The 21,521-nt window shown below is 35.7% G+C and overlaps 2 protein-coding genes across 3 annotated transcripts; one reads left to right on the forward strand and one right to left on the reverse strand.

The window, feature by feature from the left end:
- Positions 1–5,466: 5,466 nt before the first annotated feature.
- Positions 5,467–17,683, reverse strand: LOC120632600 (metaxin-1). 2 transcript variants are annotated; one of them, XM_039902526.1, is made up of 6 exons: positions 17,484–17,683; positions 16,065–16,211; positions 15,221–15,490; positions 14,172–14,406; positions 12,329–12,483; positions 5,467–5,877 (listed from the first exon to the last, which is right to left on the reverse strand). In XM_039902526.1, exons 1-6 carry the CDS (start codon positions 17,559–17,561, stop codon positions 5,755–5,757), a joined length of 1,008 nt encoding a protein of 335 aa, XP_039758460.1. In that variant the 5' UTR covers positions 17,562–17,683; the 3' UTR covers positions 5,467–5,754. The 2 variants fall into 2 exon arrangements, with proteins under 2 accessions (XP_039758460.1, XP_039758461.1); XM_039902527.1 differs by lacking the exon at positions 5,467–5,877 and adding an exon at positions 10,012–11,450.
- A 1,600-nt stretch (positions 17,684–19,283) lies between these two features.
- LOC120632793 (B-cell receptor-associated protein 31-like) lies at positions 19,284–21,057 on the forward strand. The gene has a single exon (XM_039902801.1). The coding sequence runs from the start codon at positions 19,639–19,641 to the stop codon at positions 20,272–20,274; it is 636 nt and encodes a 211-aa protein (XP_039758735.1). The 5' UTR covers positions 19,284–19,638; the 3' UTR covers positions 20,275–21,057.
- Positions 21,058–21,521: the final 464 nt, after the last annotated feature.

Here is a 21,521-nt window from a genome sequence, read left to right on the forward strand (position 1 = left end):
ACAATTATAAATTGCATGCTACTGTGAAGTAAGCGCAAAAAGAATACTCGCGATACAGTGGCGTGCACTCCATACATGCTCAAAATCACTGCATACCCTAACATTGATATAAAACTCGTATAGGAGGAGAATTTGTGCCGTTTTATGCAATTTTACTGGTGTATGAATACCCTGGTAAGAAACCCAGTGCACGCCACTGTCGCGATATATTCTTTCATATTATTTAATGTCCCAAAAAAATTTACGTATTTTTTAAAACACTGTATGTAATTGATTTTTATTTTATTGTTTCTTTCAGTTTCGTTCCAAGTTACATTCTATGGTCTTGCACAAATGTCAAAACGGGCCTATTATATTTTTACGACTGTACTACATAAAACATTGGATAGTTTAGCCGACGATATCCAATTTACAGCTCTGTTGCAGCGTAGTCAACGCCGCAGGGAAATGTCTCGTGCAAAGCTTCAAGTGTTATTCTGTTACCACTCTCTGTATATTTTTGGTTTAAGACTTTAGTTCTAGACAAAACAGAGTAAGTTTATTTGTATTGTTAATTAACAACAATATGAAGGGAGTATATTAAGTTGGACCAGATTAAACAATAACAATAAACCAAAATGAAAACTAGATATTACTTGCACATATTATAATATGTTTGTTGTACGTATGGCAGCTAATCTACTGAAAATAATTTGTTAATTTTATTATAAATGATAATATATTAATTGTCTTCGTTTTGCACTATTTTATTCACCCGTATTCACATAAATGACTCTCGCTGTGTCAATGAATTATTGAAAGCATGAAACAGCACAGCCTCTGAACCTATTTCATTTGCCATCTATTTTCCCAATAGTCTTTGGCCTCATATTTAAATATCAATTGGACGTAGTTAAACGAAAAGGACCCAATCTATGTTGCAGTAGTTTTAAGACATTTAGGGTCTGAGAAATAAATGTGGCATAACGTCGGAATAGTAGTTTGCAGTGCAGTGTTTTTTTTGTCGGAGCGTGAAAAAGCACTGTATAATATCACCATGTTATTGTGTGTGATTCTCGATCTCCGGCACGCACTTCTAACTTTTCGGAGTAATGTGGGTTTTTAATTCAAGCAAATAAAAGGAGGTCCAGCATCCTTCATGATGGCCTAAGGACTATACCTGTCCGATTCTGAGAGGAGAACCGTGCCCCGTACTAGGCCTTACTGTGGATTATACCATTTTCCCTTTGTTTCTTCTTAACTTCATGTCTTTTTAGCCCTTTTCAACCGTCTCACTCTCTCTTTGGCCCTTCTCTTTAAGGTCTTTATAAGTCTCCACTACAACCTTAAGTTAATTTCTTTAACTACGTCCAATTATATCTAATGTATGTTCATTGGCAGAAAAGAAAATAAAACCATTTAATTTATTATCCACTTAAATTGCTAAGCGCGGCCTTATCAATAATGCACACATTATATTTGAGTTTTGAAATAATAAAGTTTGTCCTTGAATATAAAAGGGAAGATTTACACTGAGCCATGTGACGTTTTCATTACTTGAAAACTTACACCAAAGCCTTACTTTGACGGCCGATTGGCGCAGTTTGCAGCGACCCTGCTTTCTGAGTCCAAGGCCGTGCGTTCGATTCCCACAACTGGAAAATGTTTGTGTGATAAGCATGAATGTTTTTCAGTGTCTTGGTGTTTATATGTATATTATTCATAAAAATATTCATCAGTCATTTCAGTACCCAAAACACAAGCTACGCTTACTTTGGGTCTAGATGGCGATGTGTGCGTTGTCTTAGTATATACATTATTTATTTAGTATATACTAAGCCGCGCGGTCTGCGTCTACAGTGGCATGCAATTCAACGTCCGTCTTCCGCTGAATATTACCTTCATTTGCTATACTCCGCGAAAAGCAGGAGAATCAGAACAGATCTTCCGCTTTTTACTCATTCTTCCGACCAATAGCAGGTCTTTTGATTCCGTCACGTTTTGTGATTGGTCGTTTTGCCCTTTATTGGATACGCGAACTGGAAACTAACGCCAGTTTGCTTTGCTTTAAGTTCTGGTGATGTCATTTACTTGTTACATTCTTCCGCTCAGCAATTGAAGTCGATAATTTGCTTGCATTAGATATTTCATTCAACCGATTAAAACATTGTATTAACTTACGAGTTGCTTTAGTTTAGAGAAATTCGTACGAAACCTGCCAATAATATACATAAGTTTTAAAATTGTTGACTTATTGTGCGAAAGTTTAGTCTTGTATTATTAATAATTATTGTAATATTTGTGTAGTTTTAAAAATGTCGGTTATAATACACGGATGCCTGTTTAGACTAAACCAAACTTCAATTCAATTATGTTCAAGGCTCTTAAACAAACTTAACCTATGTTACGTTTGTCAGATGTCATCTGTCATGTTTGCAGACGATCGTTGCTGTCAAATTAACGGTTCTGCATATAAAACTGGTCGCCCATAAGCAATAACTGTTAAATAAAACTCATCACAAAAAGATGAAGACCTTCTTATAACTTACATAAAAAAGTGAATTTACAAAACTTATTTTAAATCTGAACAAATGTTTTTGGTTTAGTTTAAGCACGTAAGAACTGTAAACCATCTTTGTAATTAATATTTCTACAAACTTTCATGTACAGTTATGTGCGGTACGAATAATGTGCCATTTTCATGGACTGTTCACTATGTTATAATCACAATATACAGTACAATACTCGTCACGAAAGTTGACGCGGGGATTTATATTGCACCTTAAAACTTTCTCCACAAAAACGTTTTAAGATGATCGTTTGTTTTGTCCTTGATGATATTCTTAAAGTAGATATATCGATATGTATGTACTTTAAGTATGTGGCCCAAAACGATAGATCGATATTTATCTCATATCTACAACCCTAACCACAGTACAATAAAATTATAATATCAGTAAAAAAACATCTAAATTTTATTAAGGGGTTTCATTAAAGTAAATACGTGCGTTACTAAACTGTAAGAAATTGCAAAATTATAAAAGTACAAGCTGATGCCGTCGACCTTGTCCGCGTTTAATTTGGGTATTACAAATCTCTCAAGCACCTTTTATTTTCCCAGATTGCAATGGTCGGTCTCCAGGATGCAAACAATTTTTATGTAAAATTTCGCTCAGTTGAGCGGTCAATCCATGAATAGGTAACAAAGCCTTTTTTTTATTATGTGTGTAACTTTTACCAACAGCTTTTCCGGAATATATATCGTTCTAAGTCCATTTACGGGATGCAACATGTGTGCAAAATTTTATCAAGATCGGTTCGACGGTGAACCATATAACGGTAGAAGACAAACAAACAAACAATTATTATAAATCCAAGAGTGTGTACTCTTGGATTTATAATAAATGTATAGATCTACAGCAAAGTTCAACTTTCGTGATGAGTACCTGTAAGTGTTTGCGCAGACGATAGATTTATTAGTAGGACGAAAGTTCACATTTGGACATTGAAGATTTAAGTTTCTCAACTTGGTAGTTTTGAAATGCTTAAATAAATCAACGTAAGCAGCTCTCATGAGGTACGGACGAAAAGAAATGTGTCGCAGAGTCGCTGGGCACGAAGATCGTGGAGAAACCTTTGCCAGCAGTGGACTGGACACAAGAATTCGACATTTATAAGTTTTTTTTTAAATATTTTGCTGTTAAATTGAAATGATCATTATTAAGTTAAAACTTAACATACATAATATGTTAAAGTTGAATTCAACAACACCATCATATCAACCCATAAGCGGCCCTCTACAGGGCACGGGTCTCCTCCCATAATGAGAAGGGGTTAAGGCCGTAGCCCACCACGCTGGCCCATTGCAGATTAGTGGACTCCACTTAATTGTAAAAGTATTTAAATGAACCTTTTGTAAAATGTATCCATATTGTATTGTGATAAATATAATAGACTTATAGCAATTCTTGTAATTTAATAATTTTTTTGCGAACAATATAATGATATATACCTACGAGGTTTGTCTATCGTCTTCGCCTACACTGAAAACTGAAAATTCACGAGCCCAGTTTTTATTTTAGAAATAGTTGTAAAGATGTAAAATCGCCTTGGCTGTATTTTATTGTTGTTTAGTGTACCTGACAACGCGAATTGCAGAAATGTTCAAAATGAAACAAATAAAACGATACCTTAGAAATTTGTTATTTTTCTTTTCACGGCCATAATACCTATCTATAGGTTTTATAAAAGCGCAACTGATCGCAGTCTACATTTTTTTATAATAATAATTGATGGACCAATCAGGTAACTTACCTGATGGTAAGTTCAAAACCATAGACTATAAACAGTACTGCAACACTTCATGCGAGTCCTCAACTCATGGACTTGTAACACCTCTTCCAAAGTGCCGGGTATTCTGGCCTCCTGCCAGCGAGTCAGTTATACCCTTCCGGAAACCACTAAGACAATTTCGTAAATGCTTCGCCTTCGTATTAAATAAAAAGGGATCTTGTAGTCATATAAACGCTTCAAGTTTAAATCAGAAAATAAAAAACATTTTTCTACGTTAAAAATATAATAAATAATAATGGTTTTATTAAAATTATATATTTTTAACTAAAGGTCTACACAAGCTACACATAATCACATTACATAAAACAGCATAATTGCAGTTGGCATAACTGCATCGAAACTGATAGCTATCGTCAGTGTACAAACTTCACGCTCAGTTCGATGCAACTCAGATATTTAGTGCAATAGAACTAAATCCAATCCCTAAGAGCTTTACAAATAAACATGACGTAAAGGCGGGACACGTTTGCAGTGGTTTGCCACACTTACAGCTCATTCTCAATGTGGGAGCATAAAGCCGTTTCAATAAGTATTCCGACGTAATGCCACGTTTATTAGTAAGGCTATTAAACAATAGAACAAGTTAAAAGTACCTACAATCTGCACGTGCATTGCCTACCTACTTGAGCATTTAAGACTAGTGTCTCCAGGAATGTTTGAAAATCATTCGTAAAGCCCATAACAATACCACTTATTTTTTTATTCCACTACCAGTTAGCCCATAACTGCAATCTCACCTGGTGTTGATGATGCAGTCTGAAGATGGAAGCGGGCTAACCTGTTAAGATGAATGCCATTTATATAAACAAATAATCCTAATAATTTGTATGTAGTAACTATAATTAGCTACAGCCGAGGCCTCATACCAGATCAGACCAGAGAAAATTATGAATTTATAAATTCCCAAATTTGCTCCACCGGGAATGGAACTCGGGATCTTTCACTGATAAGACCGCACCGCTTACCGCTACACCATTCCTGCTTTTTAATCAAAAATTTCGCACCCATAAAACAGGATAACGCGCGTTCAATGAAATTCCAGGATCACACAATACTTTGAACATCTTATCTTATACTTATATAAAAGCTTATCTACCTTATAATTTATTTTTGTACTTTAATTCCTATTATAAACAAGTATATATTTAAAATTTCTAATAGTGCCAGTTCTGTTAAATACAAACTATAATCTTAATTGACAGGTTTTAATTATTGATATCCTTTCACAACGTTCTTTGTAAAAAAGGATAGCAATATTTTAAGTTCAATTCAGAAATCGGTGTGTAACAAAATTGGCACCGCTTTAACAAAAGTGAAACAGCTAAATAAACTATTCCCATTGCATATTCAGTATTTAATGGAAAAATTGAGTGCCAGATCTTGCAGCGTTACAATTTTACCAAGGGTTTTATCGACCTTTCTTCACGTTTTAACTCCCTCAATAGTTTGCCTCTCCTTCAGTTTATTGATCCTGTTCAAATACTTCTTCGCGATTCGGAACCGGTTCACCACAAGGGTCCTCTGCCAGCTCAAACCGGCGAGGCGCTGTTAAAATACTTTACCAGTTTTTATTGACATAAAATCACTTTCATAATAAATAGATGCTTAATTCCAGAGACATTTTGGGAAAGAGATAAGCGGGTAAGGAAACGGGTTCCCTTTAGAAAGTACAGAGTTCGATCCCCGATATGTAATACAGGCGAATCCCTACGTTTCGAATTGTTTTGTAAAACATCATTTAATTTAACGGTAAAGAAAAACATCGTGCAGAAACCTGGATGCCTGATTGTTTTCCGTCATGTTTTCTCAAAGGCTCGTAAAGTCTACGGAGTCTAAAGTAGTCGGTTATCTCATTCTGATGGACGTGTGCCTTGAAGTAGGCCGGTAATGGATTACTCATTCGAAAAAAAATAGTGTAAAAACCTTCGCATATGCGAGGAACCTGTCCTGCAAAGTGCCGACCTGTGTCCATTAACCTGAGGCGTAGGTGTTAAGTGCCATCTACGTGCGATAACACCGGCAACGTCTTACAGACCGGAACCCAGCAATATACTGCTGGTCGGTAGTACTTCCCCGGTTGATCTGGTCACAAAAAATCTACTACTAATAATAACTACAAGATAGGTATAGAAAATAATCAAAACCACATCAACGAACAATATTTTTTATTCATGCCTCGAATAAGTTAAAACAATCAATAAATCAAACCTCAGTCATTGAAACAAAAACTAACCTAATCTATGCTAAAGCACAACCAAGCCTATTCGCGGATAACAATTTTTACACACGCAAGTCTTTCTCACGTGACTCGAAGAAAAAGCTTATATAGGTCAAGGCGTCCGTCCGTCCGTTGATACTATAATCTACCATTAGTAATGAATGTTCTCCGAACGAGGAAAACAAGTAGGAATACAGGTAACTAAACGTTAATTCGAAGAAAAATAGTGTAGGTCGAAAAAAAGGGTGTCAAATAAGAATTCTACTTTAGGAAGAAGTAAATTCAAGAAGGGAATTATAATAAAAACCTCTACCTACAGAGATACAACAAATATGTCGGTTAAACCCTTTTCATAATAATTTCTCATAAATTACTATAGATAACAAAGAAATGGATTTCAATTGGGTTTTTCACAGTTTCTTTTAAATAAATAAAAGTTACCACAATATCTCGTCATACGGATGTCGGTAGTATTTCTCGAGTTATCGTAGGGGTTATTCATAATAGTATCATATTCTGTATTTGATTGCTTAAAACGATGATAGTAAGCCCACTGATCTGATAAGTGAAGTTTTTTCTCATTTTTGTATTTGTACTAGGAAATATAAATGCTGCACATTGGCACAACTCACATTCAAACTTTAAATAAAAATATATTTAAATGCATAATAACCAGTCAAATTGCTATAATTAAAACATCTTGAACATTTGACCATAACGGAGAAAAAAAAACAAATAAAAGTGCAATAAAATATCGGTGCATTATACAAAGTGTAACCGAATTACGAAATAATGTTTAAGGATGCATAAGTATATTTCATAAGACTGTAAAAGTATTAAATCGAAAGAAGCATATTAATTTTAAGTGTTTACTTCTGACAACCCTATAGGAGATAAAAGACAGACCCGCGCATAGTACCTACACTATGCGACGCGTAACTAATAATGCGACAGGAGTCACATGATTTTAATTGTGCATGTGATGTTAGGGTCGTATCTGATATCTTTCAGTAAAAACTGCCGCAGTGATTCACTCAAAAACGTTTCGGTTTCACAGATGTCTCAGAGACAGTACATAATATACCTCTAAAGCCTGTGAAGTATTATTTCGGTTTTCATTTACACGTTGTATATGTACATAGTTTACATCTTTTTGGATTTATAGGAACTAAACCCAGCTAGTCCGAAGAGCTGTATAAGCGCTGTATAGCGGGTACAAAAAGCAATACAAGCCCGCTATAGTAAAACATAATTTGTTATCTGTTTTTTTTTTGTTTTAAAATGTGGTTATTCAAAACCAACAACAGTAACAGTTTCTCTAATGCCGTAGATCCCCATGGGGGGCGGTAACCACTTAACATCAGGTGCCCCAAGCATGGCTAGCTAGAAACAAAAATGTCATCCACCGACAAGGGATGCAATCGACTTATCCACCTGCCAAAACACGGGAACATGTTAAAGGCTAAGTTTACCCGGCAGGGTGATTGCGTATCTCACCACAGGCCTGTCGCAGAGGCGTATTTCTCGCGATCATTGCCGCCAAACGTCACTTTTGTATTTTTTGACGTGACAACGTCTTATAATTCGAAGGAGCCGGCTGCACGCAAGAAAAAACAAGACTTTTGCGGCGTTACCTCGCTCTGAGGCGTTCCATTCAAGGCTTGAAGTGCAAGCGAGAGCGCGGCACGAGCGACAAAGAGGCACAGTCGGTCTCCGCGTTCGACATCTGACTCTCTCCTACTTGAGTGAGCGATGCGTCCGCGTGGACAGCTTCTATACAATTTACATGTTTTCGGCAAGGATGAAGTGCAGTGAAAAGTGAATGTGGCGTCAATTGTTTATAGCAACGATAATATCTATCAAACAAATAAAATTAAAATTTTCTTTTGAAAAATGCAACCATTCCATCAGTATTTTCTTACGACGTTGTCACGTTCAACTATCGTCAGAAAGCCGACTTTACAGACAACTATTTTTTTTTCTTTTTCGTATGGAAAAGCGACGTATGCAAACGTCACTTTTCGCAAGATTTACGTAATCACCCTGCGGGTTTGATAACATACGTGATACGTCATACGTGCACTCACGCTCGTTAAGATGTATAAAACTGTGGGTAAAGATACATTTTGTCCTTGCCCCGTGTAGAAAATGTCTTCTAGCTAGCCGTGCCGTTTAATGAAATGTCACCCCTCGATATGTCCGATCAGCTCGTTGAAGAATTACTGGCCATTATACAACTCTTCGTACTTGTCGGTAATATTTTGCTTTAGGATAGCAAACAAACAGTGCATTATACGCATATTTTTATTATACATTATATGTATAATAAAAAGGGTTAAACTGATAAGAACTTTAAGTACCGTTTTTGGGCACAATGCATCCAATTTTTTCTACATTCAGAAAGCGCTATTGAAATCAATTTATACAATACTTTATCAGAGTAATAAAAGTTTATGTAAACAACTAATCAAATCCGCCTTGGGATTCAATATTTTGGAAAGCAAAATAAGTTTTTACGAAATATTGAAACCCTTACCTAACCAATTCCAGTCTACTCTAATACAACTTGATATAGCTGATAAAAATGCATAGCATCTACAGACTACCAAACTGACTGTGTTCACGTTCCAACAAGAAATAATAAATACACAAAATATCGGCTGCCGATTCAATTAGGAAATGGTGGACAAGTTGGCTAGTGTGTAGATTCTTAAAGCAAAACGCATAGTGTAACGAATAAATTCAGAACTAGGTATCGGATACAACGGTGATACCATGATGATCACAAAGAAACACTTCGCGGGGCATGTAAGGGACACGTCCTGCAAGCGCCCTCTGTCCATCAACCTGAGCCGTAGGTGCATGTTATTATTACACCGGTAACCTCGCTCTTCAGACTGAATAAGGATGGTGATAATACTCGATTCAATGTTGGTAATAAGAACACAATAAAACAAATAAATAAATATACTACGACAACACACATCGCCATCTAGCCCCAAAGTAAGCTTAGCTTGTGTTATGGGTACTAAGATGACTGATGAATATGTTTATGAATAATATACATAAATAATAGCAATATACATATAAACACCCGGACACTGAAAAACATTCATGCTCATCACACAAACATTTTCCAGTAGTGGGAATCGAACCCACGGCCTTGGACTCAGAAAGCAGGGTCGCTGCAAACTGCGCCAATCGGCCGTCAAAGTCATATTGAATGTAAAATCATAAAAGGATTTTACATTCAATATGTCCGATTATTAATTTTCATGTATGTATTTTTGGTATTGCAACATATGCAGTGGCGTGCATAGAGGGTATGCAAAGGGTATGCGGATAATATAAAAATTAAATAAAATCTCTAGTATGAGTTATAAATTCTTGAGGGTAGGATTTTTATAAGTCTTACAATGCCTATCCTAAAGTTTTTTTTATAGGTTATACTGGAGATTTTGTTCATTTTATATCATCTGCATACCCTGTGCATACCCTCTATGCACGCCACTGAACATACGTTAAATAACGAAGCGCTGAATTATTCGCTTCCACGTAGAAGTAAATTTTTTCTTACTTGTCTTATAATGTAAACAATATTTTTGTTCCTATTTAGTGTAAAGTATATTATCAAATTGTTAAGAAAGTCGCGTTCTTTTGTTATTTTATATTTTTTCATCACACTTGCTCGTAACTTGGACCTTGTTACATCGAAATAAGACTCCTAATCTAAGATATTAGACACGCGTGTTTTATTTAAAATGACCGTACTTGTGTTTAATTTGTGATTATGATTTATTATCTTTAGTTTGTCTTTGTACCTGCAAGTTATAAGTATGAACATGGACCATTTTGAATTTAGCCGGGTGATACAGATTCTTTTTTTTACCAACAAAGAGGTTTTATGCTGTTAAAAATAGTAGGCATTTCCTTAAATGAACGATAATATTTTTGCGAGTGAATAACCACTTTCGAACAAATTCTAGAGAGCGGCCTTCGAAATTTTCATACAGTGGAAAAACAGCAAAATATGGTCCGGCCTGAACGTATTTAAAAGTTTCTTTTCTCTCGTGAAAATCTTCGTATGAAACACGTATGGTACATTACTTGTTTTTAAATTGCAGTGATTACTTGATGCGTAATCTAGTATTAATACATACTTTCCAGTTTAAAGTAATGCAATTTTTTTTCCATTATAAGACAAGTTAGAAAACATGCTACTACATTCACATTTATAAACGTATAATTACACTCGTTTGGTCACTTTACAAATTGTAAAAAACTTGAGTCTTTTATAATCTGTGAATTGAACAAAAATGCATTACAAAATCTTTTAGGTATCATAATGCATTTTTTTTTTTTTTTAGGAATTTTTTTAAATTGTTTATATTGAGTAAATTAACTAAAAGGACAGAGTCAAATATAGATTTCTTCTTACCTGTCTTAAATGTGAACAATTGATTAATAACTTTTAAATCGAATATATGTTAAAAAAAAATTGAAAAAATAATTATGATCTTTTTGGCGGACATTGGCGGTTTTTATTTTACTATCTCCATTACCACATTGCTATTTTAAAGCTTATAAATGTTTAATTTATCGTCATTTTCAGTATTTGCAATAAAATCATAATATTATAAAAATGCAGCGTAAACGCCCTAAGGTGTGCGGTCACATTGCGCAACAGTATTTTTTTTGAATATTAGACAGGTAACAAGAAACTAATTCTAGCTTTCGCATGCTAATAACTAGCTCATAGTGATAAAAACAAAATGGCCGGCAGTGTGGATGCCGGTCGAACACAGCGCGGACGGAGAGAGCCGCGTCAGTGTCAGTTGTCGTCTTCCTCATTCTCAAACATGTCGTTGTAATGTTGCGAGTGCTCGAAATCTTTCAGGTCCTGAACAGACAAACCATTTTGACCGGTGAGAATGAATAAGAATACAACCCCGTGGGAGTGAAGGGTGGGCGGAAGAAAAATTAAGTAACGTTAAAAAAAATTTAACGTTATTTGAGGAAAAGCTGGGCTAATGCTATTGATGAAATGTGAAATTTAATTGGCGACATTCATTAATCATAAAAAAAAATATACAACAAACGAATATTATACATAAACGGCCATATCTATACATAGCTCAGTCAGCATGCATAAGGTCGCTTTGTTGGTGTTCGTTATGTTTACACAAGGATATTTTAAGTTCTAAATAAATAGGTCATGCTTTTAACTTGAAATAACCTCATGTAAACATAATGATATATTTTCAAAGATGAAATTCAAGATGTTAAATAAGAATAGCAACGCACCAATAATAATTGCTATATTAAATTATGAAAATTAAGCTTCATTTGCTATATTCCGCGAACAGCAGGAGTATCTGCATGGAGTAATTTATAATTTTTTCAATCCTCATACTCCACACCGAACAGATCTTCGGCGAAGTAACCTCTACGCACGTTACTTAACAATTATTCATTGTAAAGTCAACATCTCCTGAAGATGGTCCGGTTTCGGAGAGAAACGTGCAGTTGTTGGCAATAAGTTAACTATTTCAGAAAGTTTTATTCAAGACTTAAAGCATGGGAATACCGATGACCATAGGTGGCAGTAAAGGGCCGCTGTCCCCATTGGAAATCTCGCAGATAATGTATGAACTCTCTTAAAACTATATACAAGCATGCTATGTTTATAGATTCATACAAGTTATGACAACCCCGCATATATATATATATTTATATATATATATATATATATATATATATTTATGAGAGCGGACTGACCTGAAACATGCCGTTGGCGACCGCATAGCCCGTCATGGCGAGCGCGGCGAACACAGCCGCTAGCAGCTTGTTGCGTGTCTGGTGGGGGAAGTGCGCCGCCTCTCGCTCCGACTGCGTGCCTTGCGACTTCTTCTTCGAGTCCACGCGGTTGTAGTCTGGGGACATACAACCCTCGTTGAGATAAATTTAAAGATTTTAATATAATGACAGTGCCAGTCAGTACATATTTGAAAATTTAATGTACGTTCATAAAAACATTTCTAAATTTAAGAAAAAATGTGACTGCAATAATTTAAACATTAGAAGTAAGAATAAACTTACAGTGCAATTACTAGGTTACATATAATTCATAATTCGTTTAAAGGAAATTGCATACAATTCTACAATAAACTACCAATTGACATCTTGGAGATGTCTCTTAAAAAGTTCAAAGTTTGTATTAAAGGTAAGCTTATAGAAAAGTCCTTTTATAGTATAAAGGACTACGTAATCGATAAAAAAGCTTGGGTGTAAATTACTGCTCTAACCAGGTTGCTCTTCTAATAATTTAAAATGACATTGTGAGATGGTGATAACAAAAAAAACACCCGACTAAGTTTGTTGTGGGCTTCTTAGACCAGGACGCGTTTGGAACCCTCGTAGCTTTAGTTTTAAGTTTACGAATGTGGTTATCGCCATCACTTACTACCGTGTAATTCTTATGTACGCATCAAAAGTGCCACCTATGGGCCTACTTGAATAAAGATATTTTTGACTTTGACTTTGACATCGGAGATGATCAATCGCGAATCGTGTGGTGACGTCAGATCAGGATACAAGCCTTAGTACAAGATCTGTTCGCTCGCCATCGACTCGTTTTCGCATATTAAACTCGGTGTCTCATGAAGTGAAATGGACCTCATGTCACTAGTTTTAGAGTCGCAAATGGTAATGAACTAAATGCTTTTACGTCATAATGGAAAAACAAAACAGAATCTAAAGACAAAAACGTGACTCTAAATTGTTTTTTTTTTTGCACAGATAGAAAGTGTACCTTTTTAAGCCAGGGTTTTTTTTTCTATCACCATCTCAGTCAAATTAAATTTAGTAGCCATTAAGTTAGAGCAATTCATACACAGACTTTTATATAATTCATGTAATCTTTAATATTATAATAGTTTTTTTCTATATATTGTTAGTCTACCTTCTTTTTAAATTTTGTTATATTTTTATATAAGATAAATTAATTTTTCAAATAAGTATTGTTTATGCACCTCATTACTTATTCAGAGTGGCGGGGAGCCGTTGGATACAAGCGGCCCAGAATCGTAGAGTTTGGAACGCCCTAAAAAAGACCTATGTCCAGCTATGGACGTCAATCGGTTGATTTGATGATGATGATTATTGATTTAACTTCTTAACCGTTGGAAGAGGCCTTTTTTTTTTAAATACACACATCGCCATCTAGCCCCAAAGTAAGCGTAGCTTGTGTTATGGGTACTAAGATGACTGATGAATAATATACATAAATACTTAGAACATACATATAAACACACAGCCCCTGAAAAACATTCATGCTCATCACACAAACATTTTCCAGTAGTGGGTATCGAACCCACGGCCTTGGGCTCAGAATGCAGGGTCGCTGCAAACTGCGCCATTCGGCCGGCAGTGGACTGTTAAAGGATATCTGTGAGTATTCTGTCTTGCAAGAAATGAAAGCGGAGAGGTCAAGTGTTGTCAGTCAAGTCTAACTTCTAAAAAAAAAAAAAAAAAGAATACAAGCTACATCTGTACCTTGTATTCTATACTGTAAGATTCAGTGGGTAAGTCGCATAACAATATTAATATACTTTGGTCTCACCATCCGTAACACTTCTGAAGTTCTTCTGACCGATGCGCGCGACGAATCTACTCAAGTTGGCGATCCCTTTGACGTGATTAGCGAGTGTTGCGTTGGAGAAGGGAGCCTTGACCAGCGGCGCGAGGTACGCAAACACTATCGCGTCGAACGAGGAAGGTCTGTTGCCAAAGAAGTATTCACTCTCCCCCAATCTGTCTGAGAGGGTCTTAAGGCATTTTTCAGCTTCACTGTAAATCTGGAAATTGATGGTTTTCACTTCATATATGCATAGAAGCACTGCATACCCAAATTATTTTATATAACTCGTATTGGAGGGGAATTATTCCATTTTATGCCTTGTTCCTGCCTTATGCATACTTTGGTCGAAGACCCTGTGCACGCCACTGTTACCGGCCCACTACTAGGCAGAAGTCTCCACTCAGAATAAGACCGGTTTAGGCTGTAGCTTACCACGCTGCCAAAGATCGGATTGGTAGTCTTTTTTTTTTAATATTAATAGCGGGCAAACGAGCAAGTGGGTCACCTGATGGTAAGTGATCACCGCCGTCCATAAACATCTGCAGCACCAGAGGAGCCACCGATGCGTTGCCGGCTTTTAAGGAATTTGTTTATCCGCCCCTTGAATAACCCTAGATCACACAGACCTTCGAGAACCATTCTTCTTCTTCTTCTTTCTCTGGGCTTGTATCCGCACTTGGTCGGCCGGAACCTTCCGTTCGAGAACCATTATGGAGAACGCTCAGGCACGCAGGTTTCCTCACAATGTTTTCCTTCACCGTTTAAAGCAAGTGATATTTCAATTGCTTAAATTAAAAACGCACTTAACTCCCAAAAGTCGGTGGTTCGTGCCGGGGCTCGAACAAGGTCTCCGGAAAAGGCAAGCCGATGCCTTACCCACAAGGCTATCATCGCTTCCTACCCCTAACAGGTTAGTCTGCTACCATCTTAAACTGTATCATCACTGCCAAGTGAGGTAGCAGTATTGGGCTAACTAGTAGTGTAATATAATGATGTAGTATTATAAAAAAAAAATAACAGGTGCCACTTACAGTTTTCTCAATTTCTTTCAAGTCTGTGTGTTCACCAAACAGCGCATCAACCATCGCCTTGGCAGAACTCTGATACTTGGAGGGATAGTAGAAATTAAATGGTATTTGCAGGGCTTTAGCGTAAGCAGGTCTTGTGATGTCTCCATAGTTCTTCTCATCAACCCACCACGCATATTGGTAAGCTGGATACAGTTTGTCTCTTAAATATTGCGTAAATGCGCTCGCTTCCGCTGCCTGCTTCTGGTTCAAGTGGACATCTGTGCTGTAATGCTGAAAACATATCTTTAATAGACAGAGTGACAAAATGGTGCACAATACTTGTCTCGTGGTGCTCCGTTTTGTTAGTAAGATTTCAGTGCTTAGTTGTATGTTAAAGTTGTAAAAAGACAATGAATGAATGAAAATAGTTTCATTGCCACACAAAAAGTGCATAAAACAGAAAGCAATAACAAAACCGAGTTTACAATTTGGTGGCCTTATCTGTACATAGTGATCTCTTCCAACCAATGATATAAATTATAAATCTATATTTATAATAAAACTGTAACTGGAAAATTTCTGTACATTCAATATATTTTGAAAATTTTGACCGGGGGATGCTTTATAATCGATACTGAGTCCAAAACTGATTTTTATTTCATTTTTTTCTTTTTGTCTGTCTGTCCGGGCATCATGTAAAAACTACTGACCAGATTTAAATAAATTTGGTATAATGGTAGCCTATATACCCTACTCATCATCAAATATCTCATTAGATCTTTTGAAGTGTTTCTCCAGTCTCATGTGGCTTGGAAATAATGAAAACCCAAAATATGGACCATTGGTTTCTGAAAAGTTTTCTTACCAAAGACTTCAGATATGCTACAACTTCTTCAAAGTTGGTCAATACAGTCCGTCCGTCTCTCATAACAGGCAAAGTACCTTTTGGTGTAAAAAATGGATTACTAGCCTCACGTACTTTAACAGGAACTCCAATAAATTTCATATAGGTCTGAAAACACAAGAAGTTATGTTATTTTTATGATGTATGAGCAAAATGTGCATATATATAGTCAATTGCAGTCTGTTTGGTGTGGAGTATAAAGATTGTAGATATTATTAATTACTTCAAACAGCTGCTTCCTGCTTTTTGTGGAGTATAGCAAATTAAGCTTAATATTCATTACATATTGTAATATTTAACACAGGAAAGCCTGCTTCTATCCAATATCATTATCATCATCCTCTTCAGTATATAATTATAGCACAACTGGGAATTTTAACATCCATCCACAGTGATTCAATACCAGATGGTGTGCGTAATGCTAACTAATGAGGGTTGCCTAGCCAATATAGGTTTGTTGGGTAATGCAGTTTTCCAGCTATATCAATTCTAATATTTAAAACCTTAAGAGGTTTAATGTTTAAACAAGCTTTATATGGATAGAGGGTGGGTGGGATTTATGGGTGTCAAAAATTAAAAAAAAGAACTAAATTCATTCATTTAAATGTAGGCCATTATAGGCACTTTTGAAACATCAAGTAAGTATGTTTGTAGTGACTCTACCACCGGTTCAGAAAGCAGATTCTACCAAGAAGAGCCGGCAAGAAACTCAGTAGTTGCTCTTTTCAAACATGAACATTTACAATCATTTTTCTTTCTTTCGTCAAACCAGGGGATTGACCAAAGCACCAACAGAAGCTCAGCAGCAGCGAAGCAGAAGAATATTAAGCTCAAAGATAAGTGGAATCTAAGGAAAATTAGGAGGGCCACAGGAGTAACGGATGCCCCCTGAAAGATTAAGAGGCTAAAATAGCGCTGGATTGGCCATGTGGTTAGAGGATGATGCAGAAAATATTACTAATAGCCAGACACAGAGCACAGTGGAGAATTCTAGAGCAGGTCTATATCCAAGGTCAGCCTGACTGAGCGCGCAGGTGTTACAAAATTTTATTAAATTTTTTTTAGAAATAGGTATCACATAATTTTATTAAATTTTTTTAGAAATAGGTATCACATAATTTTATTAAATTTTTTTAGAAATAGGTATCACATAATTAGGTAACAGTACTGTAGTGTAGTGTATACCGCTACATTTTCAAGTCGGTGAAGCTGAGGGGCAAGGCTCTTATTTACCCTAAATTTAAACAAACCTACTATTAAACAAAGGGCATCAAATTAGTCAAGGCACCCAAGAATTTGCACTATTGCATTAATTTTTAAAAATATATAGAAACGCCGGTCAATACTACTATAGGTTACGTGAATATTTCTCTCACTTACCAAAACTTTAAGGCATTCCAGATCAATTGACGCAAGTCCCCATTCTCCACGCCATATATCTAATTCTATACTAGCCATTACTAAAAGTAAAACTAATGTTAACTGAAGTAAACTTTTAATTTTTCTAACATTGCACAACAAACCTAAGGCCGTGTTCTTTTGTTTTTAATCTGCAGAGTGCAACACACAGCCCTCAGCAGAGCATAAAATGTATGTCTATGGTGCAGAGTACGGGTACCGGTCCATTTACGATTTAGACCTTTTAGATACATTGCCACAGTTAATAAATAAATAAACTTAACAGTTAATAATTAAATCAATATACATAATAAAATTATTTTTCATGGTTGCCAATTATTGTCATTCACTGAATCCTCCTGCAGCCTCTCTTAGATTGCGTATTTTAGCGAATAGGGAGAAAATCATGAATAGTATCAGTCAATCAGAAAGCGTTCCCTAACGTCATATTGTCGCAATCATGCTAACGACAGTCACATGCTCATTGCTCAACACAATCGACTGCTTGTATTGTCAGATTAAAATTTGTCTAAAAATCTGAAAAATTTAAGTAGGCTCTGAAATACTTCCACTTTCGGCTAGCCAATTCTGTATGTACCTCCGTTTGTATCGTCCGCGCTCAACTTTAGATAAGTCTATCTTACAAACTTTCTTGTGCTATTGATAAAACATATGCCCCGATATAAAATGGAATAAAAGATCTTAAAATCCGACTGATATTTCCTGTAGTAGTGCTTTCTAATAAATAAACTTAAATGCCATACTAACCCTTTGTTGGTGAAATTTTTTATCAATCTTGAATACATTAGGTACCTATCATATTAAATGTCATACTTTATTTATTAACCTCTTTATTTGTACACCACTATGAAGTTATGAAAAAAAACAATAGAAATACAAAGACAGAAGTAGAATACAAAAGGCGGCCTTATCGCTTGGTAGCGATCTCTGCCAGGTAACCTTTGGATATGGAGGGTAGAGGTAAGGAGAGTCATCTGTGTATATGAAAAAGTGTCGTCAAAATGTATTAAATTAGGATGGCGCCACATTTGCATCAGGGTAACTCTTAAAAGAAGCGCCAAATATAAATATTGTTAGAGTAGGCTTGAAAAATAAACAAGGAAGTATGGAGATACAAGGAAGTAAGGTTATATTCACCACAATATTTTGTACAACGTAAGTTGTTGAAGTTCTCAATATTTAACTACTTTAGTCGATAATGACATTAAATTTTTTAACTCGGCATACTTCAATTCATCTACGATTGCTACATTCATACCATACCCTGTGCATCCACCAGCGCCATTGTGGAGGATTTTTGAACTGTTATTTAGCGCAAAAACTGGACACTTTGTCAACTTTTCTCCCATATAAGATGACTCTCCTTACCTCTACCCTCCATACCTTTGGATTAGGACAAGATGACTACTAGATACTTTCTTTCCCGTAGAGGTGCAAATTAAACAGTTAAGTAGAAAAAAAATCACAACCTATTAAAAGATTTTTCTTATGATTCCATATTGTCACACATTGTTTTTGTATAGTGGCCTGCCCGATAGGAACATTAAATCTGCCTTGTTTCCTTGGTTTTGGTACCTTCGTCGTTCCGTAAATTCAAAAATTCAAATTCAAAACTGAGTAATCTTCGTGCAAATCGTACATCTACCGCTGACCTATAATATACTTATTACTATATATATAGATATAGTGTAATAGAGGTCAGTGTGGATTGAACGCCTTTCTGAAATTTTAATATAGCAACACTACTATCTCCCAGGCTAAACGGTTCCGTGGTTCCGTCACCCGTGTTAAATTTCAAATAGATATTGTGTCTGCCTTATTGGTAGCTGAGTTAGGTCTATTTTACAAAGTAACACTGAGCCTAAGCTACAAATTATAAATATTTTGATAAGTGAAACTGCGTGAGCCGTGGAATGCGAAAAAGTGAACCTAAATTCAAATTCTTCTTATCCGGGTTTTCATTGGCTGTGCAAAATATTTTGGGATTTCATTTTTTGTGAACTTATGAAATAGGCATTCGGTATTCGGCAATCAGTTCGTGACCAACAAAACCGGCACAAGGAGCCGGTTTTGTATACCTACTCTTGATTCTAAATCATTAATTAATAAACACAATATGTCGTTACAGTGGACTTTCATAGCCGGATTTCTCTACTTTGAAATATTTCTCATAGTACTGATGTTAGTACCTTTATTCAGTGCCAAAAAATGGTACAATTTCTTCCGTTCTCGATTTTTTCAAATATTCCACGAGAAAACCGCTATTTATTTCTACGGTTGGGCAGGTGTTTTGTGCTTGTTTTTATTTGATTCTATAAGAGAAATGATGAAATATTCGCATTCGAGTGTGGCAGGCCATGTACATTTGGCTAGCGATCTGAAGGGAAGTGTCAAGCTGTTTAGAGCTCAGCGTAATTTCTACATTACTAGTTTCTCAATTTTCTTGGCGTTCGTAATTAGAAGATTGGTAGTAATGATAATTTATCAATATGAACTGGAGCTCAAAACTACTAAGCTTATGATTGCAGTTGAAGACAAGGTGAAAAAATATAAAACAACAGTAAACTCATTGAACACTGAACAAGAGAACACTTTGGAGGTGTGTAAAACAACTAAAAACAAATTAGAATTGGTTGAGAGCTCATTGGAGGAGCAGAAATCACGGGTAAAAGAATTAGAAGAAGAAGCGACAATGTGGAGACTTAAATATGAAGAGCTTAAAAATACCATTGATGGTCATGGAGATAACTAAAGAGTATCTCCATACAGCTGATGATTATGAAAGATTGGTATTGGTATATTTGACACTGGGATTTAAAGTGCTGTTTATTCACTACCCCAAGAAGAAGTGAAAGAATAAGAACACCTTTCATTCATTTAACAGGCAGGCAGGCAATTTTGGTGCAGCGGGTCATGAAATCAGAGTTGTATGCAGACAAAGTTGTTGGGAACTGCTAATAAAATTATATCATGGTGAATAAAGTGCTCCAAGCTGTATTTGCAAGTTACTAGTTTTAATTTACAAACATTGCTTTAAACTCACAGAATCTGAATGTGCAATGTAGGTTGCAGTAATAAGTGAGAAAAAAGCATTGTTTGTAAGTATGTGTTTTTAAGTCTATGTATCTGTATAGTACCTACCTACCAAGTTGCTTCAAGATTTCTAGTATTGTTAAAATGTTATTGTTAGAAAAAATAAAAAAAACTATATTATATTGCTGTGCTGTCTTGCTTGTTTTTATAAATATGTTGCGTTAAAGGAAAATACTATGTTACTACCAATATTATAATTAGTGAAACTAAGTAATTAACAGAATTCTAAATAATTATTGTGTTTTAGGAAATGTAATTAAATTACGCTTTATTCTTTTTAGTATGTGAATTAACAGTAATCATTTTATCTCGGGTATGGGACCTTTATAGCTTTATATATTATAACCAGACTAAAAGTTTTGTTTTTGAAGAATTGGGAGTAACCAGACTGATAATATATTTGTATGTGTGGTATTTTATTTTATTAAAATGATTGAATATACACAATTATCTTAAACATTTCATCCCCATTTTCATCCAATTACGACAAATTTTAGTACGTCGTCGTACGTTACGTCTCAGTTGCTGCCGCACCACCAGCCCTTTGATGATGGTGGAGGTTAGGTATTCTCAACAATCAAAATCCCCCTTAGAATCCATATTCCCCTTTGGCAGAAAATAAAGATGCTTAGTATATGCCTATTTATCTATCTTCAGAAGCGCGCAAGTGGAAATAATATCCGAATATTATAGTGTGTAATAAATATACGGGCATACATTTCTCCTATTCCACGTTCCCGTGCTTAAACAGGGGGACACGTTAATTATATCCCCTGTCAGGGTATAAAATTTATGTCCTGCCCGAGCCAAAGCCAGAGCAAATCAAATTAAGCTGTCAAAGTCAATTGACGTAATAGTGCAATATTCACAGAAGTTACCATTGTCATTGATAAAAGTGCATTGCCT

This window comes from Pararge aegeria, chromosome 20, assembly GCF_905163445.1.
Source record: "Pararge aegeria chromosome 20, ilParAegt1.1, whole genome shotgun sequence".
In the NCBI taxonomy this organism is placed as follows: domain Eukaryota; kingdom Metazoa; phylum Arthropoda; class Insecta; order Lepidoptera; family Nymphalidae; genus Pararge; species Pararge aegeria.